At 34.4% G+C, this 24964-nt stretch overlaps 1 protein-coding gene across 13 annotated transcripts in view; it reads right to left on the bottom strand.

The window, feature by feature from the left end:
• LOC126892391 (hepatocyte nuclear factor 4-gamma) overlaps positions 1 to 24964 on the bottom strand; it is a 465924-nt gene that overhangs the window by 19570 nt on the left and 421390 nt on the right. For 11 of the 13 annotated variants that reach the window (XR_007700813.1, XR_007700812.1, XM_050661914.1 and 8 more), the window contains exon 7: positions 5015 to 5167. Coding sequence is in view for 11 of the 13 variants with exons in the window: in XM_050661914.1 (XP_050517871.1) it covers positions 5015 to 5167 (153 nt within the window). In the remaining 2 variants the exon portion in view is untranslated. The remainder of the gene's footprint in view (positions 1 to 5014; positions 5168 to 24964) is intronic. The other 2 variants (XM_050661913.1, XM_050661915.1) reach the window with 1 other exon arrangement.

The raw sequence follows: 24964 nt of genomic DNA, 5'->3' as shown, positions 1-24964 counted from the left end.
TCTCACAGACCGCTCCGAATATCTTACGTAGCACCTTTCTTTCAAAAATCGACAGAGCGGATTCATCTGTTTTAGTTATCGTCCATGCCTCTGATCCATATGTGAGAACTGGGACTATCGGAAGAATATACGGAAAAAAATATTATTTATACTTAGTTTAGAACATGTATGTCCTTATTTAAAGAATGATAAATTATTAGATAATTTCAAAATTTTATGTAGGTACCTATTTAATATCTTGACGAAAATTTAACCTATATAATTTTAAAATCTCATTTTGTATTATTCATAATAGGCCCTACACAATACACTTTTTTGTGATGAAGTTATTTAGCAAATTGCAAAAACATAAAAATATACAGGGTGTTTGATTACAATTAAAGATCATGGACTATGATAGACTTGTGTGGATCACCCCGTATATTTTAATTAATGTTTAAAGAGAGCATATTTAAATTTAAAAGTTGACGTATCCTAACGTTTTTTATAATTTTCTAAAATAAGGACACAAACAATTTTATTCCATAAGTAGTTTCCATACACTGTAATTTCAAAATTTCACCCTGTATTATTCATAATACACCATACATGATATGGGTTGTTGAAATCAGGCTGTTAAGTAGCTTTTAATAATATAAAAATATATAGGGTGTTCCACTAAAAATAAAGCTTATGAACTATACTAGGCTTGTGTGAATCACCTTGTTTAAATTTAAATTTAGGTTAAAAAAGCGTACATTTATATATAAAAATGAACGGGTCTAAGCGTTTTTTAAAATGTTTTAAAACAATAACAGAAATAATTTTATTCCATAAGTGCCTTCCACCCTATATATAATACATGTATTATACATCCTGTATAATACATGTACTCACGATGAAAAAGGTAACAATAAAATTGTAATGTGTTGAATGATAAAGAAAGTTAAAGCTGCGATAGTCATGTAGCCCATCAGTTATATTTTTTATTACTTAAGTTCTCTTAATTTTTCATTAATTATATTTATGATCACACCTCCTAATATAAGGACTATTCAAATCTAACTATGAATATAATATTTTTGATAAAAGTGTAACAAATTATAAGTAAAATTCACCTTAAATACAAAAATAAACAGTGTTTACTATACGACAACACTGAATATAATGCCGTTCTACTCACAGAGTGACGTAGCTACGTAGGCCCCGCCCACCTACTCCATGTCATATCTTCTGTTATTGTATCATGGCAAAAGACAATAAAGTTTCTTTAATATAGGTGCCGGATCACAAAGGGGTGAATGGTAATGAACGAGCAGATCTGTGGCAAAACCAAACTTAAGAGAAACTTTTGTAGACCCAGAACCTTTCTATGGCATAACTAAAGATGCTACGAAAAATAAGGTTCAGAAATGGCTGAAAAGGAATCATCAAAAGAAATGAAGAGCCACTTGAGGGCAAATCAAGACTAAAAAATAATCAAAAATATTGATAAAATCTCGAACAATTTGAAGAACGAGAGATTAAAATGGTCACTGAAATGATGACTGGACCTTGCCATTTAAGAAATTACTGCCATACACATCCTATGCCATTGCAATATGCTAAATGATGTGAGGCAGTAATTCATTGGTAAAGTGAGGTTTAAACCAAAAGAGATCCTAAAACTACCAATAATAAAACTGTTGGCGTTCATTGAGGCTACAGGGCTTATTAGTGTAGGAAACAGAGGTTGAACCTTGAAAAATGGACACAAGTCAGGTTTTATTTTTTTTCTGGTAGATCAAGGGGTGCTTATTATAAGACTAACTTTTTCTGAAAAAATTTCGCCCCGGAACCCCCTTTTTCACCCCTTTAAAGGGGGTAATTTGTGGTTTTTGCGAAACGTAGCCCTTCCTGTACCTTTTACAAAAAATTTTTTTATAGAAATATGAAGAGGACTATATTTTCTATGATTTATTTCCCGACAGCATAGGTCTATCATCCACCGTTTAGCGAGGGTGGCGCCCCAAAGTTGACAAGTTTTTAAAAAAGATGTTTTTAAAAAATATATATTTTTCCCTAACTTCAACGGAAATTAAGAAAAAGTCCTGCGACAATTTTTCACAAATAAGTGACTGATTTTTTGGTATAGGTTTCACTTAAGGGTAATTGCCCTATTTCTAATTACAGGGTGTTACATTTTAAAAACCCCTTTTTATACTATCTTAACCGTTTATGCTAGAATAGAAAGACTTTCAGCGATTACCCATGTATTGGTGGTATTTACAAATTTATATAATACACCCCCATTTTTTCCCCGGAACCACCCCAAAAAAAAGAAGAATTAATAAATAAAGTGATTCTCTTGGAATCCTTCACACACAATGCCCTTTATTAATATGCTTCATATATCATTTTGTGCACGTTATTATTACCCATGCATGGACACCAAAAGCGATTTCCTAGTGGAACCCCTGTAGCCAAAAATAAATAAATAAAATGGGGGTTGAATTTTTTTTGTTTTTTGCTTTTTGATCCATATGGGCATATGCTTCATCAATTCTGCTATTCAAAAATATATATGGTTATTGCAACATTCCTGCGGAAACCACCCCTATCCTTGAAAATATACTGCAGAAACTACCCCTATCCCTTGGCGAGCATGTTTTTACGATTTTCTCATTACCTATGCATTATTTTTAAACAAAACTTATACAAGGTTAAAGACCACTATTAACTCAAAAAATTAGGTCCTATTAATTTTTTTCGTATAAGCAACCGTTACGGCACAGTGGCGCCGTAAACTTCGTGATATGCTTTGGCGGGCTCCAGTTTTTGTTTTTTATTTCGTCACTTGTTTGTTTTATTGGTAAAGTACTTATGTAAAATAAAACAACACAGTGTAAGCTACAAATTATGACCTATACACATTTTATATTCTTTGCCCCCCAAAGCCACAGTGGTGGCCCAAAATCAATTTTTGCATATTTTCGCCACCTACACGCATTTTATTTCATTAATGCTAGCTTAATAGCACAATATTCACCCTTAAGTGGTCGCTAAGCAGTGGCGGATCCAGGGAGGGGTGATGGGGGCGATCACCCCCTCTCACACCAAAAGTGATATTATATTTAAAGATTATAAAAATATTCATTTATTTTTATAGAAATTTAGCCAATTGGCACGCCCCTTAACGATGCTGGATCCGCCACTGTCGCTAAAACATAAAAAGGACGCCATCATTATAAAAATAATAATATAAGTATTTCTATAAAAATAAATGAATATTTTTATAATCTTTAAATATAATATCACTTTTGGTTTGAGGGGGGGGGGGTGATCGCCCCCATCACCCCTCCCTGGATTCGCCACTGCTTAGCGACCACTTAAGGGTGAATATTGTGCTATTAAGGTAGCATTAATGAAATAAAATGCGTGTATGTGGCGAAAATATGCAAAATTGATTTTGGGCCACCACTGTGGCTTTGGGGGGCAAAGAATGTAAAATGTGTATAGGTCATAATTTGTAGCTTACACTATGTTGTTTTATTTTACATAAGAACTTTATCAATAAAACAAACAAGTGACGAAATAAAAAACAAAAACTGGAGCCCGCCAAGCATATCACGAAGTTTACGGCGCCACTGTGCCGTAACGGTTGCTTATACGAAAAAAATAAATAGAACCTAATTTTTAGAGTAAATAGTGGTCTTTAACCTTGTCTAAGTTTTGTTTAAAAATAATGCATAAGTAATGAGGAAATCGTAAAAACATGCTCGCCAAGGGATAGGGGTAGTTTCTGCAGTATATTTTCAAGGATAGGGGTGGTTTCCGCAGGAATGTTGCAATAACCATATATATTTTTGAAAAGCACTATTGATGAAGCATATGCCCGTATGGATCAAAAAGCAAAAAACAAAAAATAAGTTTCAACCCCCATTTTATTTATTTATTTTTGGCTACAGGGGTTGCACTAGGAAATCGCTTTTGGTGTCCATGCATGGGTAATAATAACGTGCACAAAATGATATATGAAGCATATTAATAAAGGGCATTGTGTGTGAAGGATTTCAAGAAAATCACTTTATTTATTAATTCTTCTTTTTTTTGGGTGGTTCCGAGGAAAAAATGGGGGTAAATTATACAAATTTGTAAATAGCACCAGTACGTGGGTAATCACTGAAAGTCTTTTTACTCTAGCATAAACGGTTCAGATGGTATAAAAAGGGGTTTTTTAAAATGTAACACCCTGTAATTAAAAATAGGCCAATTACCCTTAAGTGAAACCTATACCAAAAAATCAGTCACTTAGTTGTGAATAATTGTCGCAGGATTTCTTCCTAATTTCCGTTACAGTTAGGGCAAAATATATATTTTTTAAAAACATCTTTTTTAAAAACTTGTCAACTTTGGGGCGCCACCCTCGCTAAACGGTGGATGATAGACATATGCTGTCGGGAAATAAATCATAGAAAATATAGTCCTCTTCATATTTCTATAAAAAATTTTTTTTATAAAAGGTACAGGAAGGGCTACGTTCCGCAAAAACCACAAATTACCCCATTTAACGGGGTGAAAAAGGGGGTTCCGGGGCGAAATTTTTTCAGAAAATGTTAGTCTTATAATAAGCACCCCTTGATCTACCAGAAAAAAAAATAAAACCGGACTTATGTCCATTTTGCAAGGTTCAACCTCTGTTTCCTACACTATTATTAAGAGTTTAAGGAAAAAAACCAATGTATGATACAAAGGTCTAACTACCAAGTAGCAACGACGTACAAGTCTTATCTAATTTAAGAAGAAGAAGAAAAAGAGGAATACACAAAACGCTTTCATAGTAGGCTATAAATATTCTTTTTGATGTTTAATATTGATGATCTAATATATACTTACATCGTTAGTAGCTCATGCTACTAAGTCTTAAGGTACGTATAGATATGCGCGCCGTGTTCCACTGCCGTGTGTGCACTGCGCGAAGTGCGCGGCGCCTATATCTTTACGTACCTTTATAAATAATAGAATTCTCACATCTACAGATTACAAAGTAACTTACTTGGATCAAAGAAGACTATGGCTTTCAGGCAAGCGAACTCGGTGTCGTCGATCTGGACGTCGTTCATGGGCTTGACGAGCTCGTCGATGATCCTGGTCCCGACTCTGGAGATGCTCATATCTGGAGATACGTTACGAGGATCTGGTATCATAGCTGCAGTACATTGGACAATTGTCCGATCGTTATTATTGAATGTTCGTACATTTCCGCCAAAATTACTAACCCAACATATGCCTACTACTCACCAAGCAAAAGGCCACAAACGTGGAAGTGTGGTAGTGATATCTACTTTGTTAGAAATTTCTGTTAAGTATAGTAAAGTATAGTGTTAGTTATTTTATTATGAAGTCACTGCTAATAAGAGAGAAATAGAAATATATAAATCATCCACTGCATAGGTTATACTTCCTATTTTGGATACCCGAAATATGCCATATACTGCATATACCATGGTACGAAATATAGTACCTGTCACATTACGTGTTTAGCCTCTTAGTATTGTTGTTAACAACATAACAGCAGTAGCTTAGATGAATTACAACCGGCAATGGAAAATAGTAATGCAGTCAGTGAGTATTATGGCATGAGTCACAACTTAAAGAAGACGAAATGGATCTTCTTTTTTAAGTACCATCTCCGCAACGGAGGTCGGCAATCATAGCTATTCACACTTTAGAAGAGACGGCAGCTCTGAAAAGTTCATTTGATGGACATCCATACCATTCTCTCAGATTGCGCAGCCACGATATTGTACATCTCACTATGCTTCTTTTGCCTTAAATCTCTCCCTGCAGAATCGACTGGAGTAAGTTGTATCTTTTACTACGTGTTACACATCTCACTATGCTTCCTTTTCCTTGAATCTCTCCCTGTAGAATCGACTGGAGTAAGTTGTATCTTTTACCACGTGTTGTACATCTCACTATGCTTCCTTTTCCTTGAATCTCTCCCTGTAGAATCGACTGGAGTAAGTTGTATCTTTTACCACGTGTTGTACATCTCACTATGTTTTTTTCCTTGAATCTCTCCCTGCAGAATCGACTGGAGTAAGTTGTATCTTTTTCCACGTGTAATATGTCAGAGATATTCTACTTTTCTTGTTTTTATATGATATTTGACATTTCCATTGCTTATTCATTTTTCTCAGAACCTCTTTATTTGTAACATGTCGTATTCACGATATTTTCAGAATTCTTCTGTACACCTGCAGCTCGAATTATTCCAGTTTTTCAATCAAAATCATTTGAATCAAAACGAAACCGTTTATTTTGTTTTTACACTTTACTCAGTATACGAGTACAAAAATGATGACGATTCGGATAGGCAAGCTGAGATGCATCGATGGAATATTTTCCTAAGTAGACATTTTTTTGCATAATCACATTCGTGAGATATTCCAGAATAAGATTCAAGAAGTCGCCCACGCGAAAAGTGGTACATATTTTTTTTGAACAATTCTTTTAATCAAATTGCAAAAATCAATATTTTTGGCCCTGATAATTTTTTTTGATTTTTTTGGACCATTCTGGACAAAGAAGGTCTCTTATTATTATCCTCTAAAGTTGATCGTTTTCGAGTTATAAGCAATTTAAAATTGAAAAAAAAGAAAAATGGCGATTTTCAAGGCTTAATAACTCAGTTAAAAGTTATTAGTATAAAAGTCAGAAAGTGACTAAATCAAAGTTTAAAGCCCCCCTACAAGATCCTGAAGAAATTTTTGTCATTATTTGATTACTAAGCTGTTATTTTTACGTAAAAATAATCACTCACTCGCACTCACATTTACAGCCGCGTCAATACGATCTTACCGCTCATTATTAATAAATAAAAATAACGGCTTAGTAATAAATTAATGACACAAATTTCTTTAGGGTCATGAGGGGTGGGGGGGGGGGGCTTTAAATTTGATTTAGTCACTTTCTGACTTTCATAAAAATAATCTTTAAGAGTTATTAAGTCTTAAAAATAGCCATTTTCGCGTTTTTCAAATTTTAAATTGCTTATAATTCGAACACGATCCTTTTTAGAGAAAATTACAGGAGACATTTTCTGTCCGGAATGGTCCGAAAAATTAAAAAAAAAATTTGTCCGGGCCAAAAATATTGATTTTTACAATTTGATTAAAGGAAAATTGTTAAAAAAAATTGGACCACTTTTCGCGTGGGCGACTTCTTGAACCTTATTCTGGGGTGTCTCACGAATGTGATTATGCAAAAAAATTTTATGGGACTATTTTTTCCAACGAACCCGCCGTTTTCGCCTTGTCTAAAGCGTCGTCCGTTTGATATTTATATATCTGGGCTAACAGCTTGCTTGAATCGTTGTCGACATTCATTTCATCGTTCCCCGTTAGAGGTCAGTCTAACCATACTCCGGTGTAAATATTTGAATATTTACACCAACTTCTCGGTCTTGGTGAGTATTGATTCAAATCGGTATTCTTGCTTCGTGTGAAGCCTCTTTGATAACGGGTAGACCCAGAAACACAGTGTCAAAGAATGGCAAGAGATTCGATTTGAATCAAAACTAAACCGTTATTTTGTTTTTTTTTTAGTTTTCTGGTCCGCGTCAAGATGTGATTCACGTAACATCTAAAGTGCGTGCGTCAGCCAGTACAGCTATCGGATCGACATTTATTATTTATATTTTTGCATTTATTTACTTCAGTAATTAGAAATGAAGCACAGACTAAGCAGTATGATGAAACGAGAAAGGTAGAGATTATAAATAATATAAGAAGATAAGTGGTAAACATAAAAATCAAGTAAGTATATGTTGTAGATATCACTACCGAGCTGCCACAAAAAACCGTATCGAAAAAAATGGCTTTACCCACAGCGTTGTGTTAGTGTTTAAAAAAATTACGTAGATACCTGCACCTGAGAAACGAAATTTACTGTCAAAAAATTAAACGTTGCATTCCGCTTTCAAGGGTAACATATTTCTCTTATTAGTTACTAATTTCGCTTGTTTTGATGTACATATTATCAGCTCTACCAGTAGGGTTATATTAGATTAGGATATTTTCTTCTTCTGCTTTTTCTTCGGATTTTCCCATTACGAGTTCGCCGTTTTCGTCCTCCACAGCACTCTATTCTCTCAGTCACTTTCTCTGACGTGTCTATCTATCATAGCATTTCCTATGTAAGTAAGTAATCCCATAGCAGGTTTTTTTCTGCGTCTTCTTCCCGGCTGGTATCAGTCCAATATTCTTTTTGGACATCTGTGCTCTGTCATTGTTTGTATATTTCACTGCAGGGCTCTGTTTTCCAACTTTTTTGTACTTGAGCATTCTACTTCCATTCTGTTCCATACTATTGTTATTCTATCCTCTCTGGTGATTTGTACACATCTCATAAATTTCAATTCAACTGTTCATATTTTATGCCGTATCTTTGTTTTCATTGGCCATACCGACTTTGTGGATCCGATAGACGTATTCCAGTTTACAGAAGAGCCGGTGAGCGATTTGTTCAGTGTACAGGGTTATTCACTATATTTTGACCACCCTGTAAACTGCTTTATTTACAGAATTAAAAAAAAATGTAAAATACAAAAGTTATTCAATTTTTAAATAAGGATTTTTGGACATATACATCATACTAGTGACGTCATCCATCTGGGCGTGATGACATCATCAATGATTTTTTAAATGAAAGTAGGGGTCGTGTGCTAGCTCATTTGAAAGGTTTCTTCAATTCTCTAATCAGTAATATAAACATTAAGATAATTATTTATAGAGAGTGCCCAAAAAACTTTTTGAAGTTATACTTCTTTAGGCGCGATTGAGAGTAAAATTTCATAATACTGCGCGCATGCGCACGCAGACAGTATGGCGTTTAGTTGCTAAATCTTTCATCATCATCATCCAGCCTCAAAAGTCCACTGCTGAACATAGGCCTCCTCCCCTCGTTTCCAACCCCATCTATCCTGCGCCGCCCTCATCCAGTTTTTATTTACCTTTCTTAAGTCGTCAGTCCATCTTGTAGGCGGTCGACCGACGCTTCTCTTGTCTTCTCTTGGCCTCCATTCCAATAACCTCTTCGTCCATCGCCCATCTGTCATTCTGGCTACGTGTCCTGCCCATCTCCACTTCAACCTGGCTATCCTCTCGATGACGTCAGTCACCTTTGTTCTTCTCCTGATTTCTTCGTTTCTGATTTTGTCTCGCAGAGTTATTCCTAACATTGACCGCTCCATTCTTCTCTGCGTGACTCTTAGTTTGGTAGCCGAGGCTTTAGTTAAGGTAAGTGTTTCTGATCCGTACGTCAAGACTGGGAGGACGCACTGATCGAATACCTTTCTCTTTAGACATGTGGGTAACTCACTTTTAAAAGTTTCTCTCAGTTTTCCAAATGCTGCCCACCCAAGACCGATTCTTCTCTTCAGCTCATGAGTCTGGTTATCCCTGCCAATCGTAATTTCATGTCCCAGGTATTTATATCTATCTACGAGTTCTATTTCCTTCCCACCAATACTGATGTTCTGGTTGGGTACCAAATTTGTCATTATTTTTGTTTTTGAGATGTTTATATTTAAACCAACATTTTCTGTAGCTACAACGAGTTCTTGTACCATCTCTCTTGCCATACCTAGATCCTCAGCTACTATGACTATATCATCGGCGAAACGTAAGTTGTTTAGGTATTCTCCATCTATTTTTATTCCCTTTGTCATCCAATCCAAACTCTTGAAAGCATGTTCTAAGACCGTATTAAAAAGTTTAGGTGACATTGGGTCTCCTTGTCTAACCCCCCGTTCTATTTTTATGCGATTACTGTTAGTATGTAATTTGACAGTGGTTGTTGCCTGTAAGTATATTTTGTGTAATAATTTTGTATACCTATAATCTAGCCTGCATTCTTTAAGCGCCTGTAATATTTTGCTAAGTTCAACTGTATCAAAGGCTTTATGAAAATCGATAAAAACTAGAACTAGGGGTTTATTGTATTCCACTACTTTCTCTATCAGGGTTTTTATACTTTGTAGATGGTCATTTGTTCCGTAATTTTTTCGGAATCCTGCCTGTTCTCTTGGTTGATAAGTCTCTAACTTTCTTTCCATTCTCTTAACTATTATTCGCGTAAATAACTTATATAAATGGCTGAGGAGGCTAATCGGTCTGTAATTCTCTAAATTGGCTTTGTCTCCTGCTTTGTGTAATAGAATCATAGTAGCGTTGTTCCAGTCTGTTGGAATATTGGCGTTGTGAAGGCAGATATTGAAATCTTTCAAGTTATGTATCTTTCAAAATCTTTCAAGTTATGTATAAATATATCAGTGCAAGAAAAGGTGTGAAAAGAATATATTAGTGTTTTTAGTAAATATATTTATTATAATTTTTGTGTCTTTGGATTAATCTTCCTCATGAGTAAGATGAGTATTATTAAAACATTTTATTGTATATTTAATATACATCACCTTGTCTGTTTGTTACCATGAATTGTCATTAGGTACGTTCGAACCGATACAGACACAGTCCTCGTAGCGTATTTGGTATAGCATTCGGCCAGGGATCGAGAGGTCTTGAGTTCGAATCCAGTGCAATCCTATACTTTTTTTTATTTTTTTGAAAGCGGTAAGCATAAAATTAGTTTGGTGTTTAAAAAAAATTAAAACAAACTGTTTAAAGTATATTTATTTTTAAGAAATCATATAATAGGGGTATAACTTCTTACGTGCGTACAAAGTACACACACACACTCTTTTTTTTTAATTAAATTAATTGACAAAAAAAAGAATGTATGTAATTTATTTAATTCAAAATATCTTCTACTGCTGTTAGAAAACAGAAATAAAAGTTTATTGCACAAATACACATTGCTTTTTGCTTAAATTCATTGTTCAAACTGCCAAGAGGCAGATGAGTGGCAGCTTGAACATTGTATTTAAGTGAAAAGTAATGTTTATTTGTGCAATAAACATTTATTTCTGTTTTCTGACAGCAGTAGAATGTATTTTGAATTAAATAAATTACATACATTCTTCTTTTTGTGTCAATTAATTTAATTTAAAAATTTTTTTGGACACCCTGTATAAATAATTATCTTAATGTTTATATTATTGAATAGAGAATTGAATAACCTTTCAAATGAGCTAGCACACGGCCCCTATTCTCATATTTAAAATAATAGTCGATTACGTCATCACGTCCAGATAGATGACGTCATTAGTATGATATATATGTCAAAAAATCATAATTTTAAAATCGAATAACTTTTTAGTTTACTAGGTGTCGATGGTCGACCTGAACAATGAAACTTCGTACCATCGTAAACTTACCATGTTAAATTGTAACTTTCCTTCAATATGTATACAATATCGGTCGATAGATAAACAGAAATAAGTTTATTGCAGGCAGTGTTTATTACACCACTGGCCTCGAAACACAGATGTTGGGAATTTCTATATACAAGCAGTTGGGGTATTTAGTTATAGCCATAACTTCGCTAAAAACAGGTAAAAAACATATTCTTTATTTCATTTTTCCTCTTTATAACCAATTATGCCTCGTTTTAGAGGTGTTATAGTTCAATAGGAATTTCATGGGACATCTAGCGTACCTCATTATAACCGAAACCTCGTAATATCCGTGTTCGTTACAGAGAGAGTCCACTGTACAAAGAAAAAATGTATGGTGTCTTTTTACTGCTTCTCTATTGATTCGATGTTTTTGGTGATTAATAACTAAAGTGGTATATGTATTAAAAAGTTTCCACTTATAAAACTGTAATAATGTTACCTTAACTAGCTACCTTAAGTATTCTTGCAAAGCAATTACTTGTTTTACAGAAGTAATATAAAAATAATGTAATTAATAAAAGTAATTAAAGACCGTAAATCACGTTTCAAGGTAACTGGTCGGTAGCAGGTACTTTCCTAGGTGTATTTAAAACTTAATTGGGTCGACTAAATAAGTATCATATACATGTAATTGTTAGGTTGATATGTAGATGACAAACACGACAACTTTTATGTTTCAAACTTGAAAAATCGAACAAAACATTATTTTATTAAAAAAATATATACCTATTTGATCCGTTGTGTTATTTGGTTTTTGTATATGAAGATAAAGCACAATTTGCTGTTAGTTTCTTTATCTCCTTCTTCTTGACTGGCTTTGCAACTCCTCGCCACATCAACTATGGCCCTCCATTTTCTACGTTCTTGTGCTGCCATTTCCTATTATTATTGTTGTTCTGAAGCTATTTTCTTGTGGCATTTTTTATATTCAATTACTTTTAATGGGAAATAAGCCACAATTTTACCAAAAAATGATTTTATTAACGTTTCGAAGCCCAAATCGGGTTTCGTTGTCAAAATACAAAATACTACTAAAATAAACAAAAATGTTGTTGCTAAGTAAAAAAAATTCTTCTAATAAATGTATTTAATCTTACTCATTTATATTGGCAATTCAGACGTATATTATACATTTTAAAGTAGAAGACTTTAAAATGATACCGCCAATATTTATGAGTTGCGTTCCTGGGACGACTTTACTAAAAGATAGTTCATTCGATTACACGAAATCAATCCCAACTCAAGAATATCCGTCACAAAAAAATCATAGCATGTGATCTGTCTTTAAAAAGACAACCAAATGTAACGATGACAGTAAAATTCTCGCGTTAGAGATTCCATACTAAATCACAAGGGAAAACCAGGAAAAACGTCGTGAACTATCCCGACATCGTAAGTATTTGGTCTTACATTTAATTTACTTTCAAAAAAACTAATACAAATTCTGACTTTAATATGTTTAGTTATAAATAATATTAATAATACATAGATATACAATGAGTAATACTAAAATATAAAATTTGTATTAACCCGATATGTTATTGACTTACTAATCGTGGTATTTTCTTTCTATTGACTTCCTCTTTCAGTATGGATACTTTCATATCTTACTGCATTCTACCGAGGAATTTGCGACACAATTGGTTTCATTTAGCATAATTAGAGCCGCTTCTTTGATTTTTCTCTTTTTACTATCTGATTCTTTCAGGACTATACTTGAATCTCTCCACTGAACTCTATGTTCATTATCCCATGCATGTTGACATATTTGAGATCTATCAAATTCTCTATTCTTAATATAAGACTGATGTTCACTTCTTCTAACGTTTAATGGTCTTGATGTTTCACCTAAATAAAATTGTTCGCATTCACAAGTTATTTTATAAATGCAATTCTTTGTTCTTTCTTGTTCACTGTTAGGTTTAGTTTTAACGAGAATAGATCTCAATGTGTTTGTTGTTTTGAATGTTGTTGAAATGTTGAATTTATTTCCTATTGTTTTAAGTTTCTCGGATAGTCCTTTTATATATGGTATTGATATTTTCCTCGTATTATTTCTTGTGGATGTTATAGGATCCCGTTCTACGTTGTTCTGTTCTATTCGATCCAGTCTTGACAATTCCTTACTTATAAACGATAATGGATAATCATTTTTCAATAAAACATATGTTACCAATTGTTTTTCTTCTAACAATGAATTAACAATGTCAAATATGTCATATTTAATATGTCTAAACATAATAAAGTCAGAATTTGGTATTAGTTTTTTGAAAGTAAATTAAATGTAAGACCAAATACTTACGATGTCGGGATAGTATCACGAGGTTTTTTCCTGGTTTTCCCTTGTGATTTACCATGGAATCTCTAACGCGAGAATTTTACTGTCATCGTTACACTTGGTTGTCTTTTTAAAGACAGATCACATGCTATGATTTTTTTGTGACGGATATTCTTGAGTTGGATTGATTTCATGTGATCGAATGATTACATGAAATAATCTTTTAGTAAAGTCGTCCCAGGAACGCAACTCATAAATATTGGCGGTATCATATAATATACGTATGAATTGCCAATATAAATGAGTAAGATTAAATACATTTATTAGAAGAATTTTTTTTACTTAGCAACAACATTTTTGTTTATTTTAGTAGTATTTTGTATTTTGACAACGAAACCCGATTTGGGCTTCGAAACGTTAATAAAATCATTTTTTTGGTAAAATTGTGGCTTATTTCCCATTAAAAGTAATTGAATAGGTATCCTATTATTATAACCCAATCTTAGATAAATCGGCTTCAAAATCATCTTTCCATCTTTTTCTGGTACGGCCTACTGATTTTATGTGCTCAGATCTCTCAAAAACACCGTCTTTAACACTTTCTTTTCCGCTGATCTTACCACATGACCTCGGTTAGCTTTTGCATGTTTGGCGATGTTAGTTTTGTTCCACCATGAACTTTTGAACGGTCCACGACGATCACCGTTCTGCGCAGTACCATGGAACGTACTATCTCGTTCCCATGGAACCCATAGAACGTTAATTATCTAGTAACGAAACGGTAATCTGACGGTTCTTGGTCGTGTTGGAACAAACCTGTTGTCAGTACCAAACAGAGTCACCAATTCAGGATTTTATCGCCTTCTGCACTTTCCTGTCAGTTCATCTTTTTGAGGGCTAAATATCATTCTGAGAACATTCCTTTCAAGTACCAGCAGCTTATTTACTTCCCGCTGATGTAGAGTACGTGTTTCACTTCCACATTATGTAACAACTGGGCGAATAACTGACAGTACAGTCTTAATTTAGATTGTCTTTTTAGCAGCTTAGATGTTAACAATACACTGGGTGCAAAATTAACTGAACACCTTAAAAATGGGTCATATTTGATGTCTTGAATTTTCTAAACCTGTTATCCGATTTAAGTGATTCTTTATTATGTTATAGCCTTATTATTTAACAATATCGCTGTAATAATATTGCTGCTAAACAGATAAATTTTCATTGTATAGCGGGTGTACCAATAAAACTGTGTTTTTTTCTCAAACTTCGCATCACCCTGTGGAATATTTTAGCATTTATAAAATACTCAAATTAAAACCCAACTTAGCCTCATGTTTTCTCAACATATTGTTTTTTGATTCATTCGCTTGAATGAATTAATCAATGTCTATGAATGAGTCAAAAAACAAAATGTTGAGAAAACATGAGGCTATAGTTGGATTTTAATTTGATTATTTTATAAATGCTAGAATATTCCACAGGGTGATGCGAAGTTTGAGAAAAAAACACAGTTTGATTGGTGCACCCGGTATACAATGAAAATTTAACTGTTTAGCAACAATACTCTTAGAGCGATATTGTTAAAGAATAAGGCTATGACGTAAGAAAAAATCACTTAAATCGGATAACAGGTTTAGAAAATTCGAGACATCAAATATGACCCCTTTTTAAGGTGTCCGGTTAATTTTGCACTCCAGTGTATTAGGAGGTCAAATCCTGTATATTCCAGTGTAGATAGAATTGAAACGAGACAACTAGTGTGGTATGGTCACGTGAAAGGAATGAATGAAGATATATGGCCCAAGAAAGCTTTAAATTACATACCACAACAAAGAAGAAGAAGGGAAGGCCTTCAGTTGCCTGGGAAGAAAATGTACGCACATCATGAGAGATAGAGCCATCAAAGAAGACGAATGGATAGACAGAAAAAGATGGCGGTCGAAATGCGAGAAGCGGCAGAGGCTGTAGGAACCTCGCTTATAGAGAGAGATAGATAGATCTTAATAATAAAGATAGGGAGTATAATGCTCTATTCTCCACAGCTATCTTTGCTGAGATCTCCTTTTCTAGGTGGTTGTCATCTGTGATTATCGTCCCAAGATATTTAAACTCTTTTACTACTTCGAAGTTGTGGTCATTAATAGTTATTTTCTTCCTAACTCTTGGTCTTGGATTTTTGGTTACTAGCATGTATTTCGTATTCCCTTCATTTATTCGAAGATCTAGATTACCTGTTTCCTCCTCGAGTTTTTAGTTTCCACTAAAGGAGCGCCTTTCATTGACCCTGGAAACCAAGTGCTCCGGGAGTCGGTTCTGGTGGCATATTCGTGTTTAGCGACCTCAAAAAACCCTCCAGTAATTAATTTGCATTAATTAAATGCCAAAAACCATCTAAACTCTAGAAGATGACATCCTTTGCAGTGGCCCTGGACACCACGTCCTCCGGAGATCAATTCTGATGGCATATTCGTGTTTAGCGATCCCAAAAACCCATGAGTAATCTGTTTATATCAATTTATTGTCGAAAACCCTCGAAACTCTAGAAGATGACGTCTGTTGCAGGTCAAGGTCAAAGTAAAGGTCGCCATTGGATAGCCAGGAAAAAATCCTAGACTACTAGTACTTTTCCTTGATCCAAACTTCTACATGTTGCCAGATAACCACTAACTCAGGGAATTGGAATACCCAGTAAATCTTATAATTTTCCGAGTTTGTGCCTCTATATCTTCAAAATCCTTCATAAGATTGAGTTGTGCCCATGAGAACTTTTTATCAGGATGCTTCAAAGAGTATTTTCCCAAAGTATGAACGAAATCCACTGGGACCTAATTTCCATAAGATTTGTGAGGGGTACTTTCTACGTATAAACATTTTTGGACATGTAAACCAGAACATAACATTCATTCCTGTTAATTAGTGAATTAGTTCGCTGAGGTGTGTTGATACCCTATATTAAGGAATAATTGTAGGTACTATATTACTTCAGTTTTACTACTTTATTGTTAGCTAGATCTATACATATTAGACTCATATCCTTCTTCTATTCTTACGAATGTAAGCTCTATCCATCGACAGAAGTGAGCCCTTAGGTGTGTTCAGTCATTTCTGTTCGTTATTTTTTGCATTCATTCATGACCAGCCATTCTCTTGATGTCATCAGTCCATCTGGTATGAGGTCCGCCTCTACTTCTCTCTTTTGGTCTCTATTCAACAATTCGCTTCATTGAACCGTTGTCTTCCATTTCCTATATGTCCAGCCGAATTCCATTTTAACATGGCAATCTTTTGGATTACACCTGGTACTGTTGATCGTTTTCTTATTTCTTCATTGTGTTTGCGATCACTGACCTTAATGTTGAGAATTTTCCGTTCCATAGTTCTTTGAGTTACTTGTAATTTGAGAACAATATTGGTCACTCCTTTATTTGACCATTCTTGTTGGAGTGGTACCTAATTTAAATATCCGCAGGTAGGGGTTTCTTCTTCTTGCAAAGCCTATCCGTTTCGGATGTTGGCGACCATCATACTTTGCACACTGCTGCTCTGAAAAGATTTATAGTGGTTGTGTTGAACCACGTACGTAGATTTTTAAGCCAGGAAATCCTTCGCCTTCCTGGTCCTCGCTTTCCTTCTACTTTTCCCTGCAAGATTAGTTGCAGCAGTCCATATCTTTCACTATTCCTCATGATGTGACCGAGGTATTCGATTTTGGCTGTTTTTATTTTGATTAACAGCTCTTTTTCTTGTTGCATTCTCAATAAAACACCCTCATTAATAATGTGGTCGGTATAAGATATTTTCAGAATTCGACGATAAAGCCACATTTCAAAAGCCTCAATTTTCTTGCAGGTGGCGTCTGTGAGAGTCCACGACTCAACTCCGTACAACAGTATAGGAAAGATATAACATCGAAGTAATCTGACTTTTATGGGTATCGACAAATCATGACATTTGAATAATTTTGCCATTTTTTGAAATGCAGATCTTGCTTTCTCTATCCTACATTTGATTTCTATGGAATGGTCCCAATTTTCATTGACGTTCGTACCAAGGTTTTGTTTTGTTATGTTTTTATTCTTTCTATTTGTTGACCATTCACACTGATTCGTGCAAAGTGCTGTTCATTGTTAGAGATCATCATATATTTTGTTTTCTTAGTGTTTAGTGAAAGTCCGTATCTCCGATTGACTTCTTCGATTCTGTTCATTAACTCCTAGAGGGCTTCAGAACTGTTAGCGAATACCACCGTGTCATCTGCGTATCTTATGTTATTGATACATTCTCCGTTAATTCGAATTCCGGCTTCAACATCATCCACTGCTTCTTGAAAGATTTCCCCAGAGAGTAGATGTTAAACAGCAGTGGGGATAGTATACATCTCTGACGGACGGTAGGGGTTTGGTATTTTGTAATCTTTGAGGTAAACTTTTATTGCATATCCTGTGTCTTCTTTTGTGATTAGCACATCCAGAAATTAGCTCATCCAAGTGAATTGTTGTTTTCTTCTTCCATGTTGAATTTGATCGATTCTTCTTTATTTTGATGTCCATCAGGAATTTATCTAATAATTCTGGTTCATGAGGACCGATGGAGAACACACCATCTACATATCTCCACCATACTGTGGATTGGTTGATTTGTTTGTGTACAAAATTTTGTTCGAAATCCTTCATGAATTTATCTGTTATTAATGAAAATAAAGATGAGCCCATGGCTAATCCGAAATTTGTTTACAGAAATCATTGGATCAAATTAAGTTGAAAATAAGTATTTTCCCTGCAAAGTCTTAGCAGCTTCATGATAGCTGATACGTCCAGTTTGGTTTTGTTTGGTTGTCAATATTATTGTCCTTCTCTGTATTTGTGGGACTCCGCATAGATGTAGTGTTCTACTGTAGTGTGGTGTTACTATAGACCATTCCAGGGTGACGTCACTTGACAGCGACTGATGGGCAAAATATTGTAAACAAACTAGGTTAAGTGTAGAAAACCATTGTTTAATTTAAGAATATGATTAAAATACCAGCGTTTTGTTCAATTTGAAAGTGTTCCAGTAAAGGTAAAAGAGATAAAGTAAGTTTTTTTTATAATACCAGCCGCATTTAAATACCGAAATGTTTTAAATAACTATAATCACAATACACTGTAAACAGAACGACGATATGGGCCAAGAAAACTGATTTTCTGATTATACCGGGTTTTTGCATCCGCTACGAGGGTGTCCTATATCCAATATTTGAAATTTTTGTAGTTAAAACCACAGATTTTTTATAATAAAACGAGAAAATAGCAAAAATAACACCAAAAACACAATTTTTGCCCCTCAGCAACGGTGTCGAAAGTCACGTGACCTGGAATGGTCAATTCTTATTTGGTAGTCTGTCAGGTATTCCTTACATTTGTGCAGTGTTTTATATATATTTTTTCCAGTGATCACTTACAAAATTCAAACATAATGTCAAAAAAGTTTTTTATCACCAATATTGAAAGTAATATTCGATGTTTAAATTTTAAAACTAAAGTTGTTGTTATAAACCCCACGATATGTTTGGTAATATCATGCATGTCTTTTTTATATAAAAAAATCTCTTCAAATCAATGTACGAACATGCTTGGAAACACAATCGTTGTGCAATGATATAAGGGAAATGCGATAGCTAAAAACTTGTTATTTATTTTAACGTAATATAATAACAAGCGATCCACAATTATTGGGATCAAAGTTAGCCGTGCAAAAAAATACGTATGTCTTGTTTTAATCTGAATTTATATCATTGGTTTATCAATTAATTTTGATTAACGTTATAAAACATAAAAAAGAGTCAACACAGAACTTTAATCAAAAATAAAAGGAATTAACAAAATTATAATAAACAATAATAAATAAAATCAAACAAGATGCCGTATATGTCCACCACCATCATCTCTACATAACCTAACTTTTCTTGTTAAGTTGACGTACACTGGAAAGTATATCTGAATTAAGAATAGACATACACTGTATAGCTATCTCTGTCGTTCAGAGCCACCTATGGTGACAATAATTTTGGATCACACGTTATAAACAATAAAGAATAGTTATACAAATAATATTCGTCAATATTTTTTATTGTATTGTTATATTTTTTTGTCCCCTTTTTTATAATATACTTTTTCTTGAACAAAACACAATAACAAAGAAGAAAAATAAAGAATAAAATAAGAGAAAAATAAAGCGAAAGAAGAAACTACTACTTTGACAGTGAAAATTAAGTAATTAAGAATAAGACAAAAGTGAGATTACAATTTTTATTATTAAAGGAAAAAGATAAAATAGTTACGATAGAGATAAATAAAAAGTTAAAGGCGAAGAAATTATAAATGAGCAACAGAAAAATAAAAATAAACTAAAGCTCTTTCACAAGTAATAAATACAAAAGGATTTAAACCAAGACTGGATCTATGGAGAGACAAGGAAAAAACATAATACAAGATAGTGACAAGTAAATTAAGTACAGCATCCTTAAAGGGGCTTTTCATTCACAGTCATTTGTTTCGAGCTTCTGTCAAATGTTATATAATCTGTATATAATATTCGTATACACAGATTATACAACATATGACATAAGCTAGAAACAAATGACAATCGATGAAAAGACCTATAGATGGATAAAACGTTTGAAGAATATACAGTGATGAGCGCACTAATAACCGGCAAAATAGCGCAAAAGATGGAAAATATAATACATTGCGAAACAAAAAGAGATGAAACTAGTGGAAGTGGAAATAATCGTTATAAACGTATAAATTAACATTACATTACATAGTTTTCCACCTTTAGACGTCTGTGACAGGAGTACTTTATAAAATTCTACTGTCACAGTGACAGTTGTCACCTAATACGTCTAAAGGTCGGAAACTATGTAATGTAATGTTAATTTATACGTTTATAACGATCATTTCCATCTCCACTAGTTTCATCTCTTTTTGTTTCGAAATGTATTATGTTTTGCATCTTTTCCGCTATTTTGCCGGTTATTAGCGCGCTCATCACTGTATTGTGCATTAATGATGATAATGGCAATCTTCTACAAAATACAACGAAACAGAAAAGCGCCAGGAAATAATAAAATCTCCATAAAACTCTACAAATAAGTTTGTTGACACTTAACCAAAAAAATGCAGAAAATTTATAGCAAGACTATGGAAAGAAGAATCAATATTTGAAGAATGAAATATAATTTTTTATACGTATTGCAGGAAAAAAAGAGCCGACATAAATGCGATAATTATAGAGAGACGATCATTTTAAATACACTCTATAATAAGATATTCTCTATCATAATTTACAGAGGCTTGTGTACATATCCTGAGAGCATTCTGGGTGCATATCACAATTAAGTCAGATCTGGATGGTCTATAATACACCAGTTGACCCGTTCGCCAATAATAGGGCTTTTCATCGATTGTCATTTGTTTCGAGCTTCTGTCATGTGTCACATAATATTAATATATCTACGTCATACGTCTTTGGTTTGTATCACTGGTATATACCAATTACGTACGACGTAGATATATTAATATTATGTGACACATGACACAAGCTCGAAACAAATGACGTGAATGAAAAGCCCTATGACAGATCCGAGAAAAACTAACCAATAGTTCTTTTCATTTACAGTCATTTGTTTTGAGCTTCTGTCATATGTCGTATAATCCGTGTATATTAATATTATACACAGATTATTCAGCATATGACAGAAGCTCGAAACAAATGACAATCGATGAAAAGCCCTATTTTATATTTGATGTGAAGCAATTTGCTCCGTGCATGACTGACGCGACCGTGGAATCTCTCTACTATGTACAGCATATAAAGTCCTCACGTACATTATAAACCAGCGGCTCCAACCACTAGCAGAAAATATTATTGGAGAGTATCAGACGGGCTTCCGACGGGGAAGATGGACACTTGATCAAATATTCACAGTAAAACAGATCTTGAGCAAAGCATGGGAACACGATGTTGATGTTCACAACGTGTTTGTAGACTTCAAACAGACATACGACTCAGTCAAAAGGAACAAACTATACTATATATTGGCTGAATTGGCAATACCACACAAGTTAATAAGACTCATTAAAGCCACAATGGATGAAACTCAGGCATGTGTACGAATACAAAACCACCGAAAAGACTTTTTTAACATTTCGCAGGGACTAAAACAGGGAGATGGGCTGGCCCCAACATTGTTTAACCTTGCACTGGAGTATGTGGTTAGGCAAATGCAAACTGGACGAGGAAATCTACTGACCAACCGAACGGTTCAACTGGCCGCTTATGCTGATGATATTAATATTATGAGTAGAACATCAACAGGAGCACAGGAAAAATATGCAGAGTTAAAAACACAAACAAAAATGCTAGGTCTGGAAATTAACACAGAAAAAACAAAAATAATGACTCAGACGAGAAGAAATATAGTCCCAGAAAACATTATACATGAAGATGACATTGAAACGGTTGAAAAGTTTACATACCTGGGAGTAGAAATATATGCCGACGGATCAGAAGATGGAAAAATACGGAAGAGAATAACGCAGGCAAACAGAGCTTATTTTGCCCTCTCCCATATATTTCGGTCTAAAAGTGTCCACCGAAATACAAAGATGAGAATCTATAAAACCTTAATTCGACCAATAACATGCTATGGCAGTGAAGCCTGGGTGCTGAAAGAAACATCCAAAAACAAACTCGACACATTCGAAAGGAAAGTACTTAGGGAGAATACTAGGACCTGTGAGGGAAAACGGAATCTTCAGAAGTCGATACAACAACGAGCTTTATCAACTTTATAAGGAAACGCCCCTGTCAGACTTCATTAGATTACAAAGATTGCAATGGGCCGGACATGTGATAAGAATGGGAGAGGATAGGCCACCAAAACGAGCACTGAATGCTAGAATGCAAGGAAAGAGACCGGTTGGGAAGCCACGAAAGCGCTGGGAAGACACAGTAAACAGCGACGCACAAGTCCTTTTAGGAATCCGTGTATGGAGAAGAGCAGCCACAGACAGGCAAGGGTGGAGGCAAAAAATAAAGGATGCCAAGGCTCAATTTGGGCTGTAGTGCCGTAGAAGATAGAAGAGATGACTGACGCGACACCTAGCGCCTTCACCTAGCGCCTTCACCTCACATTTTTGGACCTCACAATTTGACGTTAGCATATGATAAATAGGCAACATTTATTTTTAATATTTTCGATAAAAAATTTGATACAAACAATGACAATGCCATTACAAAGATAGCTCCAATATTTTAATAATTCGTCGCTAATGGCGGTGGCATTGTTTCAAAATACGTCCCCATGGTCACGCACGAAGCAAATACAAAACATCATAATTTCTGGCAATTTTCTGATTTTTGGTAACGTCATATGACAACGTCAAAAGTCACATCTACAGTGGAAATTTCAAATTAACTCTGAAGTATTCAACACAAATATATTACTGACACAGGACATGCTACAGGCTGACATGCATTCTTTTTAACATTTTGCAAAAGAAGTAAATAATAGATGAGCAGCAGTGAATGTGGCTTTCACTTTCAGCCAAAACAAAATTAAATTTCATAGGCATCAGGGATAGACCAAAAAAGATAGCAATAAAGAACATCTTACAAGCAATAGAGCCAAATGGAAAAATGATCTTGTTGATGTTAAACTAGAAATGTTGAAGTTAAACTAGTACCAATGATGATACCAATTAACAAAAGATACGAAAGCTCATAGGAACAGCTGATGCAACGATGAGCCAGAGGGATACTCACAGCCCTGAGGGACACACCAACAGTATTTATGTAGGCCTTCTTGAACCTTTCTCCTTTACATTCGTTATACATACTCCTACCTCGACTGAGAAAACCTAAGTAACGGTTAGATCAAGATACATTAACATCATATAACTGATGTTACTGTATCTTTTTCCATGCAGATCCACATACAGACTTAAAATATCTTTTCAGGTAAATATCTGCCCACGAGAGGGGTGGTCAGTTGAAAGACACAATAAACTAGGTAATCAGGCGGCAGAGATACACCTGGTAGACAAACGGGTCTAAAACTGCAGAAGGGTCGGGTGTAGGAATTTACACTAGTGATGGAAATGTAACATTTCTATTCTATCAGGAGAATATACCTCTGCATTCCAGGCAGAGATTTATGCAATCTTGCATTGTGCAAGAAATTAATACAAAGGCTTTTGAAATAAAACAGATCAATATACAGGGTGTCCAGAAACTCTACCGACAAACGAAGACAGGGGATTCTTCACATAATTTTAAGACAATTTAGCTCAATTCGCCTAGTCCGAAAATGCTTCCTAAAGGAGCTAGAGCTCTTTGAAGATGGCTTCTTGTAATTAGTTTTTCTTAAATACCTCCAGAACGCTTCAATTTAGAAAAACGAAAATCGGCACGTATATTTATCTTCCAGAGATAAATCGATTCCATCCATTTCCAATTTTTAGTACTGATCATAGGCGTCCGTTTTGGGTAGGGCAACGGTTATTTTATCACATAACTTTTATGTCTTTAACTTTTAAGCGTTTTTGACACTGGATTATTAAATTGTGAGGTATTCCAGTACTAAAAGGTACTCTTGGTTTAAGTCCGTAGGACACACGGTTTTCTAGAAAAATCGAATTGAAAATTTTTCGTTTTTTAAATTTGAATACAAATTGAAAAAAAATTTCAAAAAAAAACGGTCTATTTTATCAACTTAAAGAAAGAGTAACTTTTAGTACTAGAATACCTCATAATTTAATAATCTAGAGTCAAAAATGCTTAAAAATTAAAGACAAAAATGTTATGCGATAAAATAACCGTTGACCTACCCAAAACGGACGCATATGGCCCGTACTAGAAATTCGCTGTTAATGAAATCGATTCATCTCTGAAATATAAATAAACGTCCCAGTTTTCAGATTTCTAAATAGTTTTTTTTTGAAATTTTTTTTTGGAAATTCAAAAGAAAAATTTTTCAAATTGCTTTTTCTAGAAAACGGTGTATCCTATCGACCTAAAACAAGAGCACCTTTTAGTTGTAGAATATCTCACAATTTAATAATCCAGAGACAAAAATGCTTAAAAATTAAAGATAAAAAAGTTATGCGATAAAATAATTGTTGCCCTACCCAAAACGGACGCCTATGACCGGTACTAGAAATTCGCAATGCATGGAGTCGATTTATCTCTGGAAGATAAATATGTGTACCAATTTTTGTTTTTCTCAATAGGAGCGTTTTGGAGATATTTAAGAAAAACTACTTAAAGGACGCCATCTTCAAAGAGCTCTAGCTCCTTTAAGAAGCATTTTCGGAGTGAATTGG

Source organism: Diabrotica virgifera, chromosome 9, assembly GCF_917563875.1.
Source record: "Diabrotica virgifera virgifera chromosome 9, PGI_DIABVI_V3a".
NCBI classification, from domain to species: Eukaryota; Metazoa; Arthropoda; class Insecta; order Coleoptera; family Chrysomelidae; genus Diabrotica; species Diabrotica virgifera.
This window is presented reverse-complemented; position numbering and strand designations above follow the sequence as displayed.